Here is an 18,382-nt window from a genome sequence, read left to right on the forward strand (position 1 = left end):
CTGTTGTCCAGGACTAGATCTTTCATTCTTCCTCACCAGTGACCAATGACGACACAAGCCCTTCCCTCACCCAGGACTGTATAGCCCGGGTACTTTAGCCATGAGTGGATGTGTCCCTTCCCCATGACTGGAGCAGTACATCTCCCTTTCCTGTGACTGAATGATCCCTGCCTCCTCCCTCATAACTAGATGTGCCCTTTTGCCTCTGTGATGACTGGAAGACCCTATGGTGTGATGGAACTGAGTGTCTGTCCCTCACAATGACTGGATGTCCCCCTTTACCTCGTCCATGACTGAATTTTTTATTTTTTTATTTTTAATTGAATACACCATTGCTGAAATAGTCTCTCTCCCTTTTCAATGGCTGAGTGAAGCTGTCTCCACTGATGAGGTAACTCCTGCCTGACTCCACAGTGCCTTTAACATTATTGTACACTTCTGCCTCTTTCCCTTCCCTGTCTACCATCAGCTTTATCTCTTCGCCGTCTGTGACCTTCCCGCAAACCCTGACAGTTTATCCCTTTGCTAGCTACTGCCTGACACTGCTAACTTGAGTTCTGCTGCCTGGCGCTACTCTGAGCACTAGGTTTTCTTGAAAGACCCACCATATAGATGCATTGATCACTTCAGACTTAGAACAGTGGGGCAGCTGAGCTGTTGTTTTCACTCATCAGTGATGACTGAATATTGTGAAAAGTCTTCTTGTGGCAAATGCGGTGCATTCTTCCTTCTACAGTACATGTCTCACATGTGTTTATAAAGTGCGAGACAAAGCACAGACACAGTAGCCCTAGCACATCATTCAAAGTAATATTGTGTTATACACATGGAGCTCAGCCCCCACATTCTTACAGTGTCAGATGAAGATTGGGAAATATCTCCAGAGATAAGGAGAGCGAACAAAGAACTGAGAACAATTGTTGAGCTCTAACGTGGGTAACATTCACCCTCATGGAGTCTTTGCAACCACTTACAGAAGCCTACTGTTCATATTACAAAAGTGATCGAAACACCAATTTTCCTGTAGCATAATAAGCAAAACATTTAATTTTCCTGTAGCATAATAAGCAAAAGATTTAATTTTCAAAGAGCATAGTGTAAAATAAACTCACTCAAAACATAAACCGATAAATAGTGCAACAATGTGCAAGTGAACAGATAATCATGGTTTAGAATTTATTACAATCACCAGAAGAGAGTTCATTACAAAAACATCTTAAATATCTCCTTTAATAATTCTATTTGATTTTGAAGAGTAAATATCCCTGTGCAACCTATTTATTTCAGCGTTTGCTATCCAGGACATCACCCATTGCAATATATATCTAATCATTCTTGCCTTTCATGAGAACCTGTGAAGCAGCCATGTATGTTCTGGTTCCATATTTGTTTTAAGTTATCTTAAACACATAGAAATATTAAGCTGGGACAGGTAGAACATGTCATGCATTGCGAATCAATAAACGTTTTGATATCCATTTAGTATATTTTAATTTTATTCTTGAACAAGATTTTTTAATGTAAATACACGGCTGTATTTATTAAAGTCATACTTTAAATACAAAAACAAAATAGATAGTACTGAGAACTGATCATCATTTAGCAAAACGCATTCTCTCGCATTAATTAGCAGGGGATACAAAAATAATATTTCGTACTCATAGTCCGTTTACATCAATCCAATTCCGTGTAAAAATCTTAATTCCGTTAAGTGTTTATTTGCATATTTTTTTATTTGTAGAGAACAAACAATGGCAGACAGTGCAAATGTAAAAGCATATAAACCACCAATGTACACAAATAATCACACATAATAACCCAGATCAAACGGCTAAAAAAATTAGAAAAACATACAACTGGAGTATAAGTTACACATAATAGCACAGTCTATGTCTAGTAATGCAAAGTAGTCATGAATGTACATGAAAATAAAATGTATAAATTCTCTCGAACTAAAGGTCAAAAGTGCTTGGTTAAAATGTACACCCCACAAATTGCAGACCTTATCAAAATGCAAAAATAAAATTAACAATTGGTATAAGGTAAAAAAGGTAAATGCAGTACACCCCAATATACTGATGAGGATGGATAGAACCGAAAAGAATCATTGAGTTTCCATTAAAAGGAAGACAATTTGTGTATTACCCACTTATTAAACGATGTATTTCCATAATCTGGCGTAGAAATATTTTAGAATGATCTCTTAACTTTTTCTTTTTTTTATTCATTTTTTTATAATCAATTTCTTTTCAATAATCCATGTAATACAAAGAGACCATCATTTTACCTCAAGAAAACCCCAACCCTTCCCTGCTACACAGTTAATCAAAATCACATTAAGTAACCACAGTCCAAATCATCAATTCATGAATGATAAAAAACAAGGGGATACATAAAACTAGGTCCCACCTCTTAACTGGTCATAGTCATAGTCATTTCTGAATCGGCCTCAGTCAGACCCCGCAGATCTGTTGTACTTGTTACAATGTGTCAGGTTCATCAGGTAGGAGGACTGTTGATAAATGGAGTTCCACATAAGGCACAACATCTGCTTCCTAATTTGAAAGGCTATGGTTAGTACACAACCTAAGCCACTGCCCAACCCTTACACAGTGTCTTTCCTCATTAGACCACAAACGAAACAAAATGCAGGGGTTTGCACTGGCTCATGCCTTGGCAGCAAACACACTAATGAACAGTGCTAACATCTCGCTGTAAACACTGCTTGTACTAGCGCAGTTTGTCACCCTGGGGCGAGGACTATCCAATTAGCGGTATTAGATGTAGATGAAATGTGCAGCTTTTAACCCTGCTTGAATCTGTGCTTCAAAGGGTGAGTGGTCATCAAAATGAGAGCACATCTCTTGGAGAACACTAATGACAGGAGTGAGAGAGCAGCCCAGCAGGGCTGGTGACATAAATGGAAGATGTTCATGCTACACTCCAACACCAGAATCCCAATGTTATCACAATTTACATATAACGACTGATCTTCCACCCAAGCATTGGTTGCTGTTTGCCAGTCTAAGCCCTGGGCATCATCGTAGGAGTGTACATGTAATGATACAAAACATGCCGGTGATCAGTCAAGTCTAATTAAACCTGAAGCAGAGATGGGAACGTTTAGAACCTTTAAGGACTCAACAACAGAGTGCGCCCCCTGGAACTGTAAATTGCCCCACATGCACCTTATCCTTACCCCAGCGGAGTCTGATGGCTTGGTGGTACTGCGGTGACATGTGTTTGATCCCAAAGCCACTGGTTCAAATTCTGTCCAGCCCACTCTGCCTTTCATCTTTGTGAGGTCAATAAAATGAATACCATTGAATTGGGTAACAATAAACATCTGCTATTCAGCACCAAAATTCCCTTATGGGTGAACATGCACTACAAATACTCATCTGTGTAAGGCTGTTGAGATCACTGTGTAATATTCTCTTCCATTGCTTCGGTGTCCTGTAGAAGTATTGACATTGACCTGAAGCTTGCTGGGGTCAAATTATCTTTTTTTGTAAACTGAGAGAATAGCACTTCGTTTTATCTCCCTTGGATGAGTGCATCTTTATGCTGGGGCGTTAATAATACAAGATAAAACCGCCCCATAGAGATCTTTGTTTTCCTTAATCTCTGTAAATGGTCAGATAGCTGTTCTAGATCCCAAGAAATGTATGGAAAACGGCAAGAATTCATTACAGCCCAGGCATGGCACAGAGAGTAGAGTTCAGGATATGCATAATCATCTGTTGCTACACTTCACCATTTGTCAATAATGTGGCCTCAATTACAGCACTACTGTGAGCTAGAGACAATAGACGAAATATTGGTACCAGGAAAATACAACTCTCAATACACTCTGCAGTCTAAGAGACAACATGTCTTTACCATTGATTCAAGAGATCCTAAGAAAAACTGCACCATCCCAAGATCCCAAGAAAAACTGCACCATCATCATGGAAGCTGTAGATATTTTAGCTCCTGCTAAACAGCATTACTCCGCTAGAAAGAGCCCTTCTGCGCCCTGGTTCTCTGACAAGCTCAGACAGTTGAGGCAGGATTGCAGAAGACAAGAGAGGCTCTGGCGCGGTAATCTCGATCCCACTGAGAAGATAAAACATAAACATCTCTTAAAAGAATATAAATTAGCGATCATAGAGGAAAAAAAGGCTTTCTATGTTAATCTTACAACCTCTCTGAAATCTTCCAAAGATCTTTTTAAAATCATTGACTCCCTCTCTGCCCCCAAGACCATCGCTCCTATTGTTGAAACACAGGAGCTCTGTGACAAAATTTCCACTTTCTTCCACACTAAAATTGTTGACATTTATAACGCACTGAAATGCCTTAATCATCAGCTGGATCCCTCCCCCCTTTCCCCTTCCGCAGCAGTGCCTTTGGCTCCTGTACCTGAGACTAGCCTGCTCTCTCTCCTTTCTCCTGCTCCTGTAGCAGGGATCCAGGCCTCGGAACCTGGGCCGAGTCTGTCCGTCTTCCGCTTCTCACCCTCAATGAGACTAACCGCCTCCTTGATAACATCAAATCAGGCTCCCCCTTGGACCCTTGTCCGCTTAAAATTTTGAAAGCCTGCAGGGAGGTGGTTATTCCCCCTCTTCTTGAGGTAATGAACCTGGCAATTACTGAGGGAACCTTTACCCTCTCCTGGAAACAGGCGGTTGTCAAGCCTCTCTTGAATAAGGCATCTCTTGATCCTGCGGTACTGAAAAACTTTCGACCGATTTCTCTGCTTCCGGCCCCCGCCAAGATTCTCGAGGCCCATCTTAATTGCCACCTTACCACCTTCTTGGATGATTCAGGCCTGCTGGACACTTCGCAGCATGGCTTCCGAAAGTCCCATAGTACTAAGTCTGCCCTTACGGTGGTCGTTAACAACATCCGCTCGAGGGTCGATAGGGGCCAGATTACTCTTCTGGTCCTGCTCGACCTCATGGCAGCTTGCAACACCCTGTCTCCCCTAGTCCTGGTTGCCAGGCTCAGGGAGATAGGAGTTGGAGGCTCGGCATTTAGTCTTCTTACTTCCTTCCTACATCAGAGGGAACAAAGAGTGAAGCTGGGTGACTTCTTGTCCTCTCCCAAACCAGTGCAATGTGGGGTGCCCCAGGGATCTTCCATAAGTCCTACCCTCTTTAATATATATGTCGCCCCTGTTTCTAAGGTAGTGAGGTCGTATGGTTTTGAGGTGTTGTCGTATGCCGACGACACCCAAATCATGGTATCCCTCACACAGTCTGTGAGTGAATCTGCCCTCAACTTTAGAACCTTTATGGAGGCAGTTTCCCAGTGGATGATACGAAATTTTCTAAAACTCAACGGGGAGAAGACGGAGGTCTTGATTTTTGGGGGCCGACAAGACATCTGGTCTAATGACTGGTGGCCGGACTCCTTGGTTGTTTGTCCTACCCCCTCGCACTCCCCAAGAAATCTGGGGGTCCTGATTAATACCTCTCTCTCCTTTGACCCTCAGGTCAGCAGGACGGTCTCCACCTGTTGTGGCATTATCAGGATCCTCAGAAAGATCGCAGCCTACCTCTCCCCGGATGCCCGAAAATAGGCTGCAGTGGCTCTGGTCTCTTCGAGACTGGACTACTGTAATGCTCTGTACGGGGGCATGAATAAGAGCTTTATCCATCGCTTACAGATGGTGCAGAATGCTGCGGCCAAGATGGTGCTCAATCTTCCTAGACTCTCTTCTGCAACCCTGGCCAGGAAATCTCTCCATTGGCTCCCTGTTGAGTCCAGGATCACATTTAAGCTTCTTTGCCTTGCTCATGGGGCTCTGGTTCAGAGAGTATTAGGTCTCTCCTTCATCCCTATTCTCCCTGCAGGACCCTTCGGTCATCTTCTAAAAATCTCCTATCAGTCCCTAGATTTGCCAAAGCAAGATGGGGAGTAAAAACCTTTGTCACCATAGTTCCTACGCTTTGGAACTCTCTTCCACCTGAATTGGTGGGATTACCCTCTCTGGCGCGCTTTCGCAAAGAATTGAAAACTTGGTTTTCTGTCAGGCGTACTCTTAGATGTGTACTCGGTGAATTTGAGACGGTTTCTTTAGTTTGGGCGCCTTGATGCCCTTGGGCTAAGTTGCGCGGTACAAATTCTCAATCAATCAATCAATCAATCTAAGAAATACAGGAGTGTGATCAATATTTCACTGAGGAAAAGTGTACTAAATTTCTCCTCGCCCATCTAGGTGAAGTATGCTATCTTGGCGCATATAGCACTAAACTGTGAATTCAGCTAGTCCATGATCTGATATGGTAGCCACTGGCAGGCATGCCATGTTTCTCACTACCAACTGTGTTTCAGGAGGTTAGTGTGATAACAAAAATCCTCCATCCATTTAGTCTAACTGTTCTGGTTATAAATAGTCAATAATATTTTAGTACACAAATTGACTCTATTAAATATGTTTCCGTGCAATCAACGTCTTGGATAATTATGTGAAATAGTGAGAGTACATTTTCTGTAGAAAAATAAAAAGGTTTTGCTGACAGACGTCCACATTGAAAATCTGTTTCCTTATGATTGAAGGCAGATTTCATACATCTAAATTCAATGCAATTTAAAGTGTCCTCTTGTTTTTTCTAATTGGCTTTTGTTCTGAAGACTTCCTGCAGACTTTGCCGCGCCTGTGCTTTTGTCAGTTGTCTCCAGTCCTCTGGAAGATCAGCTGGCTGGGCTGAGTATTCCTTTGCATAAGCTTCATTAAATAGACTGAAATTATACTTCCAGTAATCTGAGGCACTGATGCTGGGATCCGGCTGAATGGACCAATCAGGATACAATGATCGATAATCCTTGTAGGGATGCCATTTGCCTTCAGTCTCAGATTGTTGAAACTTCGTTTTAGATGCTACAATAGAAGAGCACACAGCATAAACAAGTTTCTGGGTGTCCACATCCCTAACTCTACCTAATCCCTGCGGTCTGTGGACGGTGGCGAAGTGTTCGGTGTGCGCCTGACCGCCAGCCTCGCAGGGGGCTTTACAGAACGGACACTGCTTCCCGCATCCAAACACTTTGTTGAAGAGCTCGTCCTGGGGCCTCATGGTCAGTTTAGAGAATTTCTCCTCTATATCACAGTCTTTAAACCCTGACAGAATATTACGTTCTATCTCAGATAGAAAGAACAGAACATCAGCAGAAAACTCGCCAATCTCAGCTGTATTTTGAAAAAGAACAACTTGTAAAGTATCCCTGGAGATCACCAGGTGCTCCTTTAAAAGGTGACAGAAGTTTTCCAAGAATTCAGACACTGTTGCAAAATGGTTTACTTCCCTAAAAATGTCTCTGATTTTCTTGGTGATGTCAGATAGAACATTTTTTTCCAAAGTTTCCAACTGGTTCCCTCTTTTGTATTGATGTAAAATGTGGGTCCAAATCCAGCCTTTGACAAAAACCACGTAATTGTTAATGTACTCAACATAGTTTGTAAAACTGTTTTTCTCCAGAAGTGTGTCCAGTACAGTGCATTGAAAAAACATCCGGCTGCTGTATTCCTTCGAGCGCCCACTGCTGAGGATGTCGTCCACAATGTCTAGACCGAGCCTCTTATAAACGTACTCCATCAGAGCCGGCTTCAGGCACCGGACACAGAAATCCCGGGCTCTCTTCTGACTTTCATCCTTCAGCAAGTACACGTCTTTAAAAACAGAGAAGTAATGCGGTCTGAAGGTTTTCAGGCGTAATAGGGGGTCGTTCTCCCGTAAGTAATCTTCGTGCATCCTCTGAAAACATGGAGCAGCTATCCCAAAGATGTGAAGCTTCAAATCCACGGCAAAAAGAGCACTGGTGTGAAGTTTTGAAGTCGCCTTTTCCTGGAGCCGTTTATTTATGACATTCAGCAATTCTCGGCAGTAGGCTTCATCATAGTCTGCCCTGCTACGCACCTTGTTTGTGACATACGTTCTGCACTCATCTTCTAGAGACCTAACAAGATCTTCGGTTTTATACCAGCACTCATTTGTGAATAATTCTTTAAAGCCCTTATATTCATAGATACGCAAATCAAAATGCTGCTTAATCACAGTGAACTTTCCTTTTCCATGACTCAACAGATTGGGAGTGGTTTGTACCCTTTCATTCGCTGCAGCTCCAAGGGTGCCTAAATCCTTTTGAAGCACCAAGAACATGTCTTTATGGACCTCTCTTGTCTCCAGTGGGCTAAGATGTAACTCTGATAGTGTGTTTTCCCACATTTTTTCAAATTCTATTTCCAGCGATTGTTCTGTTAACGCATCTTTTCTCTTCCTGCACTCTTCTATCAGTTTGACCACTTTCTCCTCAATAGTTTTAGTGTATGCTTCCTGCAGGTCTTTCAGTTTGTGTTTTCCTTTTCGGATCCGAATGGCTTCTTCCCATCTCTTGAATGAATAATATTCAAGTTCGCTCCCAAGACTTTTTGCGTTCCTGGCAAAATCCTCTCTGAACTTTTCTATTAGACTTAAATTTTCTACTTTACTTTCAAAATATGTTTGTAAAGAATCTAAAAGTTTCCTTTCTCCAGTTTGAAGTTTTTCAGAAGATTCATGTTTGAAGTTTTGAAATGTATTATTGTTAAGTTCTTCCATGGACTGATTCTGTATTTCATTTTCCTTCTCGGAAACCCACAGCTGTACCTCCTTGCGGAAGGCCCATTCCCACTCACTGAACTTCATTGCCAGTTGGTTGTAGGCTTCTGCCACAATGCTGTTTCTAAAGCTAAAGATAAAGTTTTCATGTTTGACAGCGTTCCATAAACTCTGAACCCATTCTTTAAAGTGTGGTATATTCATAGCAGCTCTATCCTGTATATGACATTCTCTTATGAACTGAAACAAGTATCTCTTGAAGTCCTGAACATGTTCACTGTACCCCAGATTCACTGGAGCCATGGGGGGGACACCGTGCCAGAGACCCGGAATGTACCAGTTGTGTTTGTCTGGATCGTACTCCATAATGTCAGAAAATGTCATTTCCAAGTTCTGCTTCTCCATCCTGGCGGCCACCTTTGTCATTGCATTCAGTTGCTCCAGGAGATGCTTCCTGTCGCGCATGTTTTGATCATGAGCTGAAATATCACTCACATTCTGGTGCACAAACTGGCAGTTTGGCTTTTTCCCTATTTGGTCCATCCTCAGGAATGCGTGGACCACAATCTGTAGAACATCCTTCATCTCTGTGCCATTCTCCATGGCCATGTTAACTATGGTGATGTCACTTAGCCCAATCACCAAGGTCGCCAGCTCGTTGTCATGTTCATAGCTGTCCTCCAGAGCCATCAGTTCTGGGGCTTTCAAGCCTTCAGTGTCAATGACCAGGATGAAGTCACAGCCCAGCTCTTCCCTCTGGTCTTCTTTCACTTTCATGAGTAACATGAAGGCCCCTCGTGTGCATCTCCCGCTGCTTACAGAGAACTGGAGCCCAAACATGGTGTTGAGAAGGGTGGATTTACCAGTACTCTGCACTCCTAGCACCGTGACAACTATCATGCGACAGTGTCCTTGCAGTTTGGTGTTCAGCTCAGTCAGGACATCATTGACCCACTGGATGGGGATGTTAGAGGTATCACCATCAATCAGCTCTAAAGGAAACCCTTCCAGCATGAGATCTGCAGCAATGCCGGGCAGATGAATAAACTCTCTATTGTCTTCTGCCAGCTTCCCTTCCTTAACCATTGAACACTCAGCCTCATAGTACTGCCCCATCTCACGCATGAAGTGCTCAATCCCGAGGGAACTCTCGGATATTCTTTTGTCTAACTCTGCCAACTCTTTGGGGTCACTGTTGGAGTCTTTAGACTTTGCCTTGTATTCATCTCTAAGATTAGAAAGACTATGTCTTGCAATGGAATCAAGCTCAAACTTCATCCATTTTAGAAAATAATGTTTCTCTACTTGAGTCATCCATTCTATACTAGTGATAAATTGAATCATTCCATCAGTAAGATCGTTTTCATTCTGCTGCTTGCGGAGTTTCAGCAATTTCTCTTTCAGGTCAGATTTATAATTTTCTGTATGGGCTTTTCCCTGTCTTTTTAGTCTACAAAGTTCTTTCTGTATCTTACCCAGTTTTTTCCAAGGCTCCCCTTGTAGTTTCATCATTGTTGCCTTGTACTTTGCTATATCTTTGATGTCTCTAGTGATCTCATTAACACACTGCTTGGCTCTCTGGCATTCTTCATTATCCTCATCTACTCGTATTCCAAGCTCACGTGCAATGACAGCCATTCCTTCAACACACAGACTATTCGGGGGGTTCTCTACTATAGGAAACATTATAGATAACAGTTTATTTGCAAATGTCGCATCATTAATATTTTTACCTTTCTTTAGAGTTTGAAACTGAGGACTTTTGAAATGTTTAGCCAATCTTTTAATAACATTGATTGTTTCGAAGGATCTATCAGTTTCAGAAGGAATGATAAAATAATATGTTGTTTCAGAATTCAAACTTGAAAGTAGTTCATATTCTCTGGCACCTATATGTTCAACGTATATGAACACAGCGGATGAGATCGCTGTTAAAAAGCTAAACTGCTCCCAATGTGATCTAATATCCCCTCTGAGGTTTGTAACAGCTACTGGTGTTGGGAAAACATCGGAATTCACCCTACCACCTGGAAAATACCAGGAAATCTCCACTAACCCATCAGAGATTGTCCGGGGCACGTTCCCAAATTTCATCTCTCTATGGATGAAGAAGTCGTGGTGCTGCTGAGGGGGGCTGAGAATCATATTCAGAATCTTGGACTTGGATAAGCTGCAGCTCCCCAGACGCACAAAGGAAACCATGGGCATCGGAGTGAGCACCAGGCTCTCTTCCCTGAACCCTTTGCTGTCTCTCAGGGAGTGGGGCCTCCATTTCCTAAAAATGTCCCTCATGGCCCATAGCATGAGTGTGCACTTAGTGACTTCCCTGGGGGGCAGCAGGAGAGGAAGAGCAAATTGACACATGGACATTTTAAGCAAAATCTCTTGCTGTAAAAAGCTGTCTGAACAATTCAATAAGGTACAGAGGACATCCAGAGGATTGATAGAGCATTCAGAGAGGTTTTTATCACTGCTTGCATCATCACCAAGTTGGTCATTAGTCTTTCCTTCTACATCTTCTTCGTTCGAGTCGATTGTTACACTTGTGTCTCTTGCGGTCACATTCAGGCTCAGGAGCTTCTTCAGGAAGCGCTGCAGCACATCTTCCAAAGTGAAGCACAAAGAGCTGGGTCTATCTTCAGGACCAGTTTCAAGGACATCTCTCAGGGTTAGCCTTTTTAGTTCTTGACTCTTTAGACTTATCTTGGCAAAAATGTCATTTATGTTATCTGTAGAAACAAAATCCAGGTTTCCATTATTATTCACAGTACAGTTTTATTTACATTGAAAGTTAGGCTGTTGGAACAGTATCAGGAGACATCATGTTACATATTACAGACACTCAGTATAAATACTCAGGTCTAGCTTTACAAAGATTTGTGTTGGGTTTGTGTTGCATTTTTAATGCAACTCGATACGTCTTCTGCTGCGATTTAAATACCAAAGCAAATCACAAATTGCTTTGGCATAAATCACGATTTGCATTGGTTTGTGACCTAAAGTAACACAACTCAGGGCAATGCACTAACTTATGGTCCTTTGTGTCAAATGAGTTTTCCAGGGGTGGGACATGGGTATTCCTTTGGACCGACCCATGGGTATTGCAAATCCTTAGCTACAAAGAATTATAGACAGGGTTTGCACCAAAATACTGGACCTTCACGAGGAAGGAATAAAGAGGAGAAATATTTTCATTTTTCCTCGTTTTGTCCTCTTTGCATGTATGGTGCATTCTGAAGCACACATACAAAGAGGAACATGCCTTAGAGCACTGTTTCTGGGACTCCTTCCAGCACACAAACTATGCTGACTACAATGCAGGCACCCTGGCCCTATAGCACAAGGGTACTTGCTTTGGTACATGGCAACCACAAGTGCGCCAGTGCAAGGACAGAAAGAAACGGTGTTGCTTTTAAATAGATATGGCACAGTTCTTCTCTCTTCTGTTCACTTAACGCAATGCGGCGCAACAATTTACTTACTACGCTGTGCCCCTACTTTTAGAACGATAAAACAAAAACATACTTCTTACAATGTATCAAGAGTAATCACCCAAGTATTATAACACAGAGCACAGGTCAGGGTCTGGAAGTAATCAATGAGGAACATCCATTTTCTACTTCAAAAAAATAAATATACACGCTCAGTAAAATATCATTGCCTAATGTAATGTAAAGTAATTGTGTTTGACTGCCATAGGAAGACATCTCTCAGATATTTTCTATATTCTCTGACATGTTCAGTTCAGTCTAGTAATCACCCATGATATGCTGTTCATGTGCTTTGATCTTGCTGGACACCTTTAGAGGGGAAAGGTTTTAAGCAACAAAAGAGAAATTAAATGAATTTGATCCTAATTTAGAAAGTATTCACAGTAAAACACAACAATTATCCACCAGTGATACACAAAAGCTTGCACAAATGTCTACTTTATTACATTTATGTTGAACATGGAATCAGATGCTTTCCAGAGGCCCTGCGTGGGCTGAAGAGGAAGGAGTGCTTATTTTCAAATGCAATCTTTGCTCTTTGCTTTTTTATTCTCTCCCCACACTGTTTAACCTTTACATGGAGGCCCTAACTGAAATCCTCAAACTCTCCCACACCTCTTACCACATGTACGCGAATAATACTCCACAATATTTGAAAATTATATCTCCAGATGACAGCAAAACCCTTAATATTACCTTGACAAAAATGCCAAAACGGCTGACCCACAACCATATAAAACTCAATACCACTAAAGCAGAATGTTTACTGACCTCGCCACCCAGCATCGCTTCCAGTATCAAAAACTGGCTACCATATTTTACTATCCTGAATTGTACTCCACACATCATTGACTCAGCAAAATGCCTTAGAATAATCTTGGACAAAAAACTCTCCATGCATAATCCCATTAGCTCCACCACCAGAGAGGCTAATCACCAACTACATGCACTTAATAAAGTTAAACCTTTCCTTCCTGCAGCAGATCTCAAAACAAAGTTTGAAACACTTGTGATATCAAAATTAGACTATGGAAGTTCTACCCTGGTGAGCCTTACAAAAATCAGTCTACTCTGTTGAAGGCTACTTTAAACACTGTAGCAAGGCTCATCATAGGCTCAAAAAAAGGAACCATATCACCCCTGATGACCGTTCTCTGAAATAGCTACCTTATGAGGCTAGAATCCAGCTCAAAAATGCCTGTAGGACCCACAAAGCTTTACACCACAACACCCCATCTGACCTGACCCAGAAACCGACCCTATTTGGCCGAACAAGATCCTCTAGAAGCATCAGCTCCCTTCTACTTAAGCCACAAAAATTTCATAAATAGAAAACTTACAAGCGATCCTTCTTCGGAATGGCCGCAAAAATCTGGCCTCTCCCTCTGGTGACAAGATGCAACCCGTCCAAGTCAACTTTCAGGAATTAAGTAAAAATTCTACTATCCAAGAGATTCCTCTCACACTCAGCTGCCCAACGTTCCATACTATAAGTCTTCACTCACACTCACACGACTGAGATCTGTGCTGTCTCTGCCACTTCCCACCCTCTACACATTACCCAGAAACCCTCTCGACTTTGCCTATATCCGAATTTCCCTTTTTCCTTTTTTGCTATGTTACTACTTCCTTCATGTCTTATACTATGCACATGTATAACTCTTACCACTTGCATTTTTAGCTACATTCGTTATTCCTGCAAAGCGCTCTGTCACCCGCTAGAGTCTTGTTAGCACTATATATAACTCTAAAAATAAATACAAATAAAATACATTTTTGGGTTCTTTTCAACTGGAACTTTCTAATGGATTCTAGCTGTGGAATTTGAATAGCCCTTTTTAGGTCTCGGCAACGAGAACTATTGTCGCCCAGTAAGCTCGCAAGGGAGTACAGAGCGGTGCACGAGCCGGCCAGGGTCTGTGGACGCGCACACACAAAGGCAGGCAGGGCGGCACACACCAGACACACACAGACAGACACACGCACGCACACAGACACACGCACGCACACACACACACCCTCCCTCCCTCTCTGCCCACTCCCTCTCTGCCGCCCCCCCTTTACCCCCACTCACCGGGCTCTTTCCCTCCGCAGCGGGTCAGTCATGGCAGCAGGCAGGCTCTGTGTCTTCTCCGGCGATCTTCAGCTGATGTGCACGCTCACGCTGCGTCTCCTGCGCGCCCACCACGCTGTTTCGTGCCCGTTGATCCTCAGCTTGTGATTACTACTCCTTCTAACCCGGATTCTAAATTACTATTTCTTGGTTCTCTAACTCCACTCTGTTGATTCGTAACAAACTGATATTCAGCACATTTCACAGTCTCGCTTTTGCTTCTCATAAATACAATAAGATTATTTTAAGCAATGTCTACCCTTCTTTTGGTTCTGTGCCTATTATGCTTCGGACTATAGAGTTTTAGAAAGTGTGGTGGAAGATTCCATGATATCAGTGGTGTGCACAGTGCAGAGTGAGTGTGCAGAGTGCAGAGTAGTGAGTGCAGAGTAGTGAGTGCAGAGTGTGAGTGCAGAGTAGTGAGTGCGGAGTAGTGAGTGCGGAGTAGTGAGTGCAGAGTAGTGAGTGCAGAGTAGTGAGTGCAGAGTAGTGAGTGCAGAGTAGTGAGTGCAGAGTAGTGAGTGCAGAGTGAGTGGGCAGAGAGAGTGGGCAGAGAGAGTGTGCAGAGAGTGTGCAGAGGAGTGAGTGCAGAGGAGTGAGTGCAGAGGAGTGAGTGCAGAGGAGTGAGTGCAGAGGAGTGAGTGCAGAGTAGTGAGTGTGCAGAGTAGTGAGTGCGCAGAGTAGTGAGTGCGCAGAGTAGTGAGTGCGCAGAGTAGTGAGTGCGCAGAGTAGTGAGTGCGCAGAGTAGTGAGTGCAGAGTAGTGAGTGCTGAGTGCAGAGTAGTGAGTGCAGAGTAGTGAATAGTGAGTGCAGAGTAGTGAGTGCAGAGTAGTGAGTGCAGAGTAGTGAGTGCAGAGTAGTGAGTGCAGAGTAGTGAGTGCAGAGTAGTGAGGGCAGAGAGAGTGGGCAGAGAGAGTGGGCAGAGAGAGTGTGCAGAGAGTGTGCAGAGTAGTGAGTGCAGAGTGAGTGTGCAGAGTAGTGAGTGCAGAGGAGTGAGTGCAGAGGAGTGAGTGCAGAGTAGTGAGTGCGCAGAGTAGTGAGTGCGCAGAGTAGTGAGTGCGCAGAGTAGTGAGTGCGCAGAGTAGTGAGTGCGCAGAGTAGTGAGTGCGCAGAGTAGTGAGTGCGCAGAGTAGTGAGTGCAGAGTAGTGAGTGCTGAGTGCAGAGTAGTGAGTGCAGAGTAGTGAGTAGTGAGTGCAGAGTAGTGAGTGCAGAGTAGTGAGTGCAGAGTAGTGAGTGCAGAGTGCAGAGTAGTGAGTGCAGAGTAGTGAGTGCAGAGTGCAGTGCAGGTGAGTGCAGTGCAGTGCAGGCGAGTGCAGTGCACTGGAGTGCATGCGAGTGCAGTGCAGGCGAGTGCAGTGCAGTGCAGGTGAGTGCAGTGCAGTGCAGGTGAGTGCAGTGCAGTGCAGGTGAGTGCAGTGCAGTGCAGGTGAGTGCAGTGCAGTGCAGGTGAGTGCAGTGCAGTGCAGGTGAGTGCAGTGCAGGTGAGTGCAGTGCAGGTGAGTGCAGTGCAGTGCAGGTGAGTGCAGTGCAGTGGAGTGCAGTGGAGTGCAGGTGAGTGCAGTGCAGGTCAGTGCAGGTGAGTGCAGTGCAGGTGAGTGCAGTGCAGTGCAGGTCAGTGCAGTGCAGGTGAGTGCAGTGCATGTGAGTGCAGTGCAGGTGAGTGCAGTGCAGTGCATGCAGTGCAGTGTGTGCAGTGCAGGTGTGTGCAGTGCAGGTGAGTGCAGTGCAATGCAGGTGAGTGCAGTGCAGGTGAGTGCAGTGCAGTGCAGTGCAGGTGAGTGTAGTGCAGTGCAGGTGAGTGCAGTGCAGGTGAGCGCAGTGCAGTGCAGTGCAGGTGAGCGCAGTGCAGTGCAGTGCAGGTGAGTGCAGTGCAGTGCAGATGAGTGCAGTGCAGTGCAGGTGAGTGCAGTGCAGTGCAGATGAGTGCAGTGCAGTGCAGGTGAGTGCAGTGCAGGTGAGTGCAGTGCAGGTGAGTGCAGGTGAGTGCAGTGCGTGCAGTGCAGGTGAGTGCAGTGCAGTGCAGGTGAGTGCAGTGCAGTGCAGGTGAGTGCAGGTGAGTGCAGTGCAGGTGAGTGCAGTGCAGTGCAGGTGAGTGCAGGTGAGTGCAGTGCAGTGCAGGTGAGTGCAGTGCAGTGCAGGTGAGTGCAGGTGAGTGCAGGTGAGTGCAGTGCAGGTGAGTGCAGTGCAGGTGAGTGCAGTGCAGGTGAGTGCAGTGCAGGTGAGTGCAGTGCAGTGCAGGTGAGTGCAGTGCAGTGCAGGTGAGTGCAGTGCAGTGCAGGTTAGTGCAGTGCAGGTGAGTGCAGTGCAGGTGAGTGCAGTGCAGGTGAGTGCAGGTGAGTGCAGTGCAGTGCAGGTGAGTGCAGTGCAGTGCAAGTGAGTGCAGTGCAGGTGAGTGCAGTGCAGGTGAGTGCAGTGCAGGTGAGTGCAGGTGAGTGCAGTGCAGTGCAGGTGAGTGCAGTGCAGGTGAGTGCAGGTGAGTGCAGTGCAGGTGAGTGCAGTGCAGGTGAGTGCAGTGCAGGTGAGTGCAGTGCAGGTGAGTGCAGTGCAGGTGAGTGCAGTGCAGTGCAGGTGAGTGCAGTGCAGTGCAGGTGAGTGCAGTGCAGGTGAGTGCAGTGCAGTGCAGGTGAGTGCAGTTGAGTGCAGTGCAGTGCAGGTGAGTGCGGTTGAGTGCAGTGCAGGTGAGTGCAGTGCAGTGATGGTGAGTGCAGTTGAGTGCAGTGCAGGTGAGTGCAGTTGAGTGCAGAGTGGTGTGTATTGACAATGTAAATGACAATGCCATTTATTTATGATTTAAAGAAAAAAAAATGTCATGAGCAATGCCAATAGCTCTACCTTTAATGATGCCGAGACCATTGCATTGTAAATGCTTGTTCTCTTTCCTGCTGTCAGAAGTATGAAGCCTTGCTCACCTCATCATTTTTAATTACCATCTTCAATAAAGACCCCCCTTGTGGCTTTTGCCTTGTATCTGGGACCTTCTAAAAACTTGATACCTTTCACATATACTGTTCTGTGCAGGCTGGCAGTGTGGCTACTGGGAGAAGTCACTGTTTTGGGGCGATCGAGAAGGGGACTAAACCAACTGACATTCAGTCTTTGACGTTTTCTGACTTAGGCGTATTCATATGGCCTTGCTACCTTAAGTAAACACAACTCAAAATGAAATACTTTCAGCTTTTAAAGTAGAATAACACCACTTGTATCCAACTGGAATAGAGAGACAGTTAAAACGTTTCCTTCATGTTGAATGTTATCAGAGTATATCTATTCCAGGTATCGGAGAAAGTAAACTAACTTCTCATAAGCTTACTACACTGCATGAAAGATGCAAAAGAAAGTAAAGAACTCTATTGTTCCCAATTTATCTTGAGCTCATTCTCTGTTAAACACACCTATAATCCACCAGTGACATGGGCGATTGCCTGATCAAATGCCTATGTCATGGATGTGCCTTACCCATATGGAGCAGTAAAATACAATTAACTCCTAGTCAGAAAGTGACATTCTGGGAAAGGCATTTACCACTAGTCTGCAACTGAAAAGGGCTCACACCTGCAGACATTGCTCCCTTATACTATTTTTATGCAATGAGATGATCCCTTCCCTCAAAGACAGACACTCCTGCCTTCTTAAATCTAAATTCTATTTTAGTCCACATTAGCACTTCCACTATCCTAGCAGGGACCACACAGGGTGCTTCTCCCAGATGACCACGGGATTTTTGTTTGGGCTTCCTACAAAGGACTCTCAAGCGAAAGGGCTGATTTTCAACAGACATTAGCTTGTGAGAGAGCACAAGCACTGTTAAAGTGCGCAGAGTCGAGGGGCGTGGCTTGCATCGCTGGGAAATGGCAGCAGCTTAAGCGAGCTCCGGCGGCCGCCGGAATTTATCCTGTATTATCCTGCACTAATAGGGCATAAATAACCAAACGGATGAGCGATAGTGACAGCGGAGACCAGCGGGAATATTTGGGCAGAGTTTCAGAGAGTTGTGCAGCTGTATTGCCAAGATAAGTTTGAGTGTGGTGGTAAGGTGCTAGCGAGTATTGGCGCCGGCCATCTTGGACTGCTCCTCCGATCGTGCTGCAGCGAAGATCCATACAAGCTGCAACGACCGCAAGTCAAGGATTACCGGCTGTGCTTAGGAGAGCGGAGCACCTGATCGCACAAATGCCGGGATTCAACCTGATAG

General features: G+C 44.4%; 1 protein-coding gene across 1 annotated transcript in view; it reads right to left on the reverse strand.

Moving 5' to 3' along the window:
- Nucleotides 1–4,700: 4,700 nt before the first annotated feature.
- Nucleotides 4,701–18,382, reverse strand: part of LOC144768753 (interferon-induced very large GTPase 1-like) — a 426,778-nt gene continuing 413,096 nt past the window's right edge. The window contains exon 4 of the mRNA XM_078652646.1: nt 4,701–11,314. Coding sequence (XP_078508772.1) covers nt 6,600–11,314 — 4,715 coding nt within the window. The 3' untranslated portion in view covers nt 4,701–6,599. The remainder of the gene's footprint in view (nt 11,315–18,382) is intronic.

The sequence above is a fragment of the Lissotriton helveticus genome, chromosome 7, assembly GCF_964261635.1.
Source record: "Lissotriton helveticus chromosome 7, aLisHel1.1, whole genome shotgun sequence".
Lineage (NCBI taxonomy): Eukaryota > Metazoa > Chordata > Amphibia > Caudata > Salamandridae > Lissotriton > Lissotriton helveticus.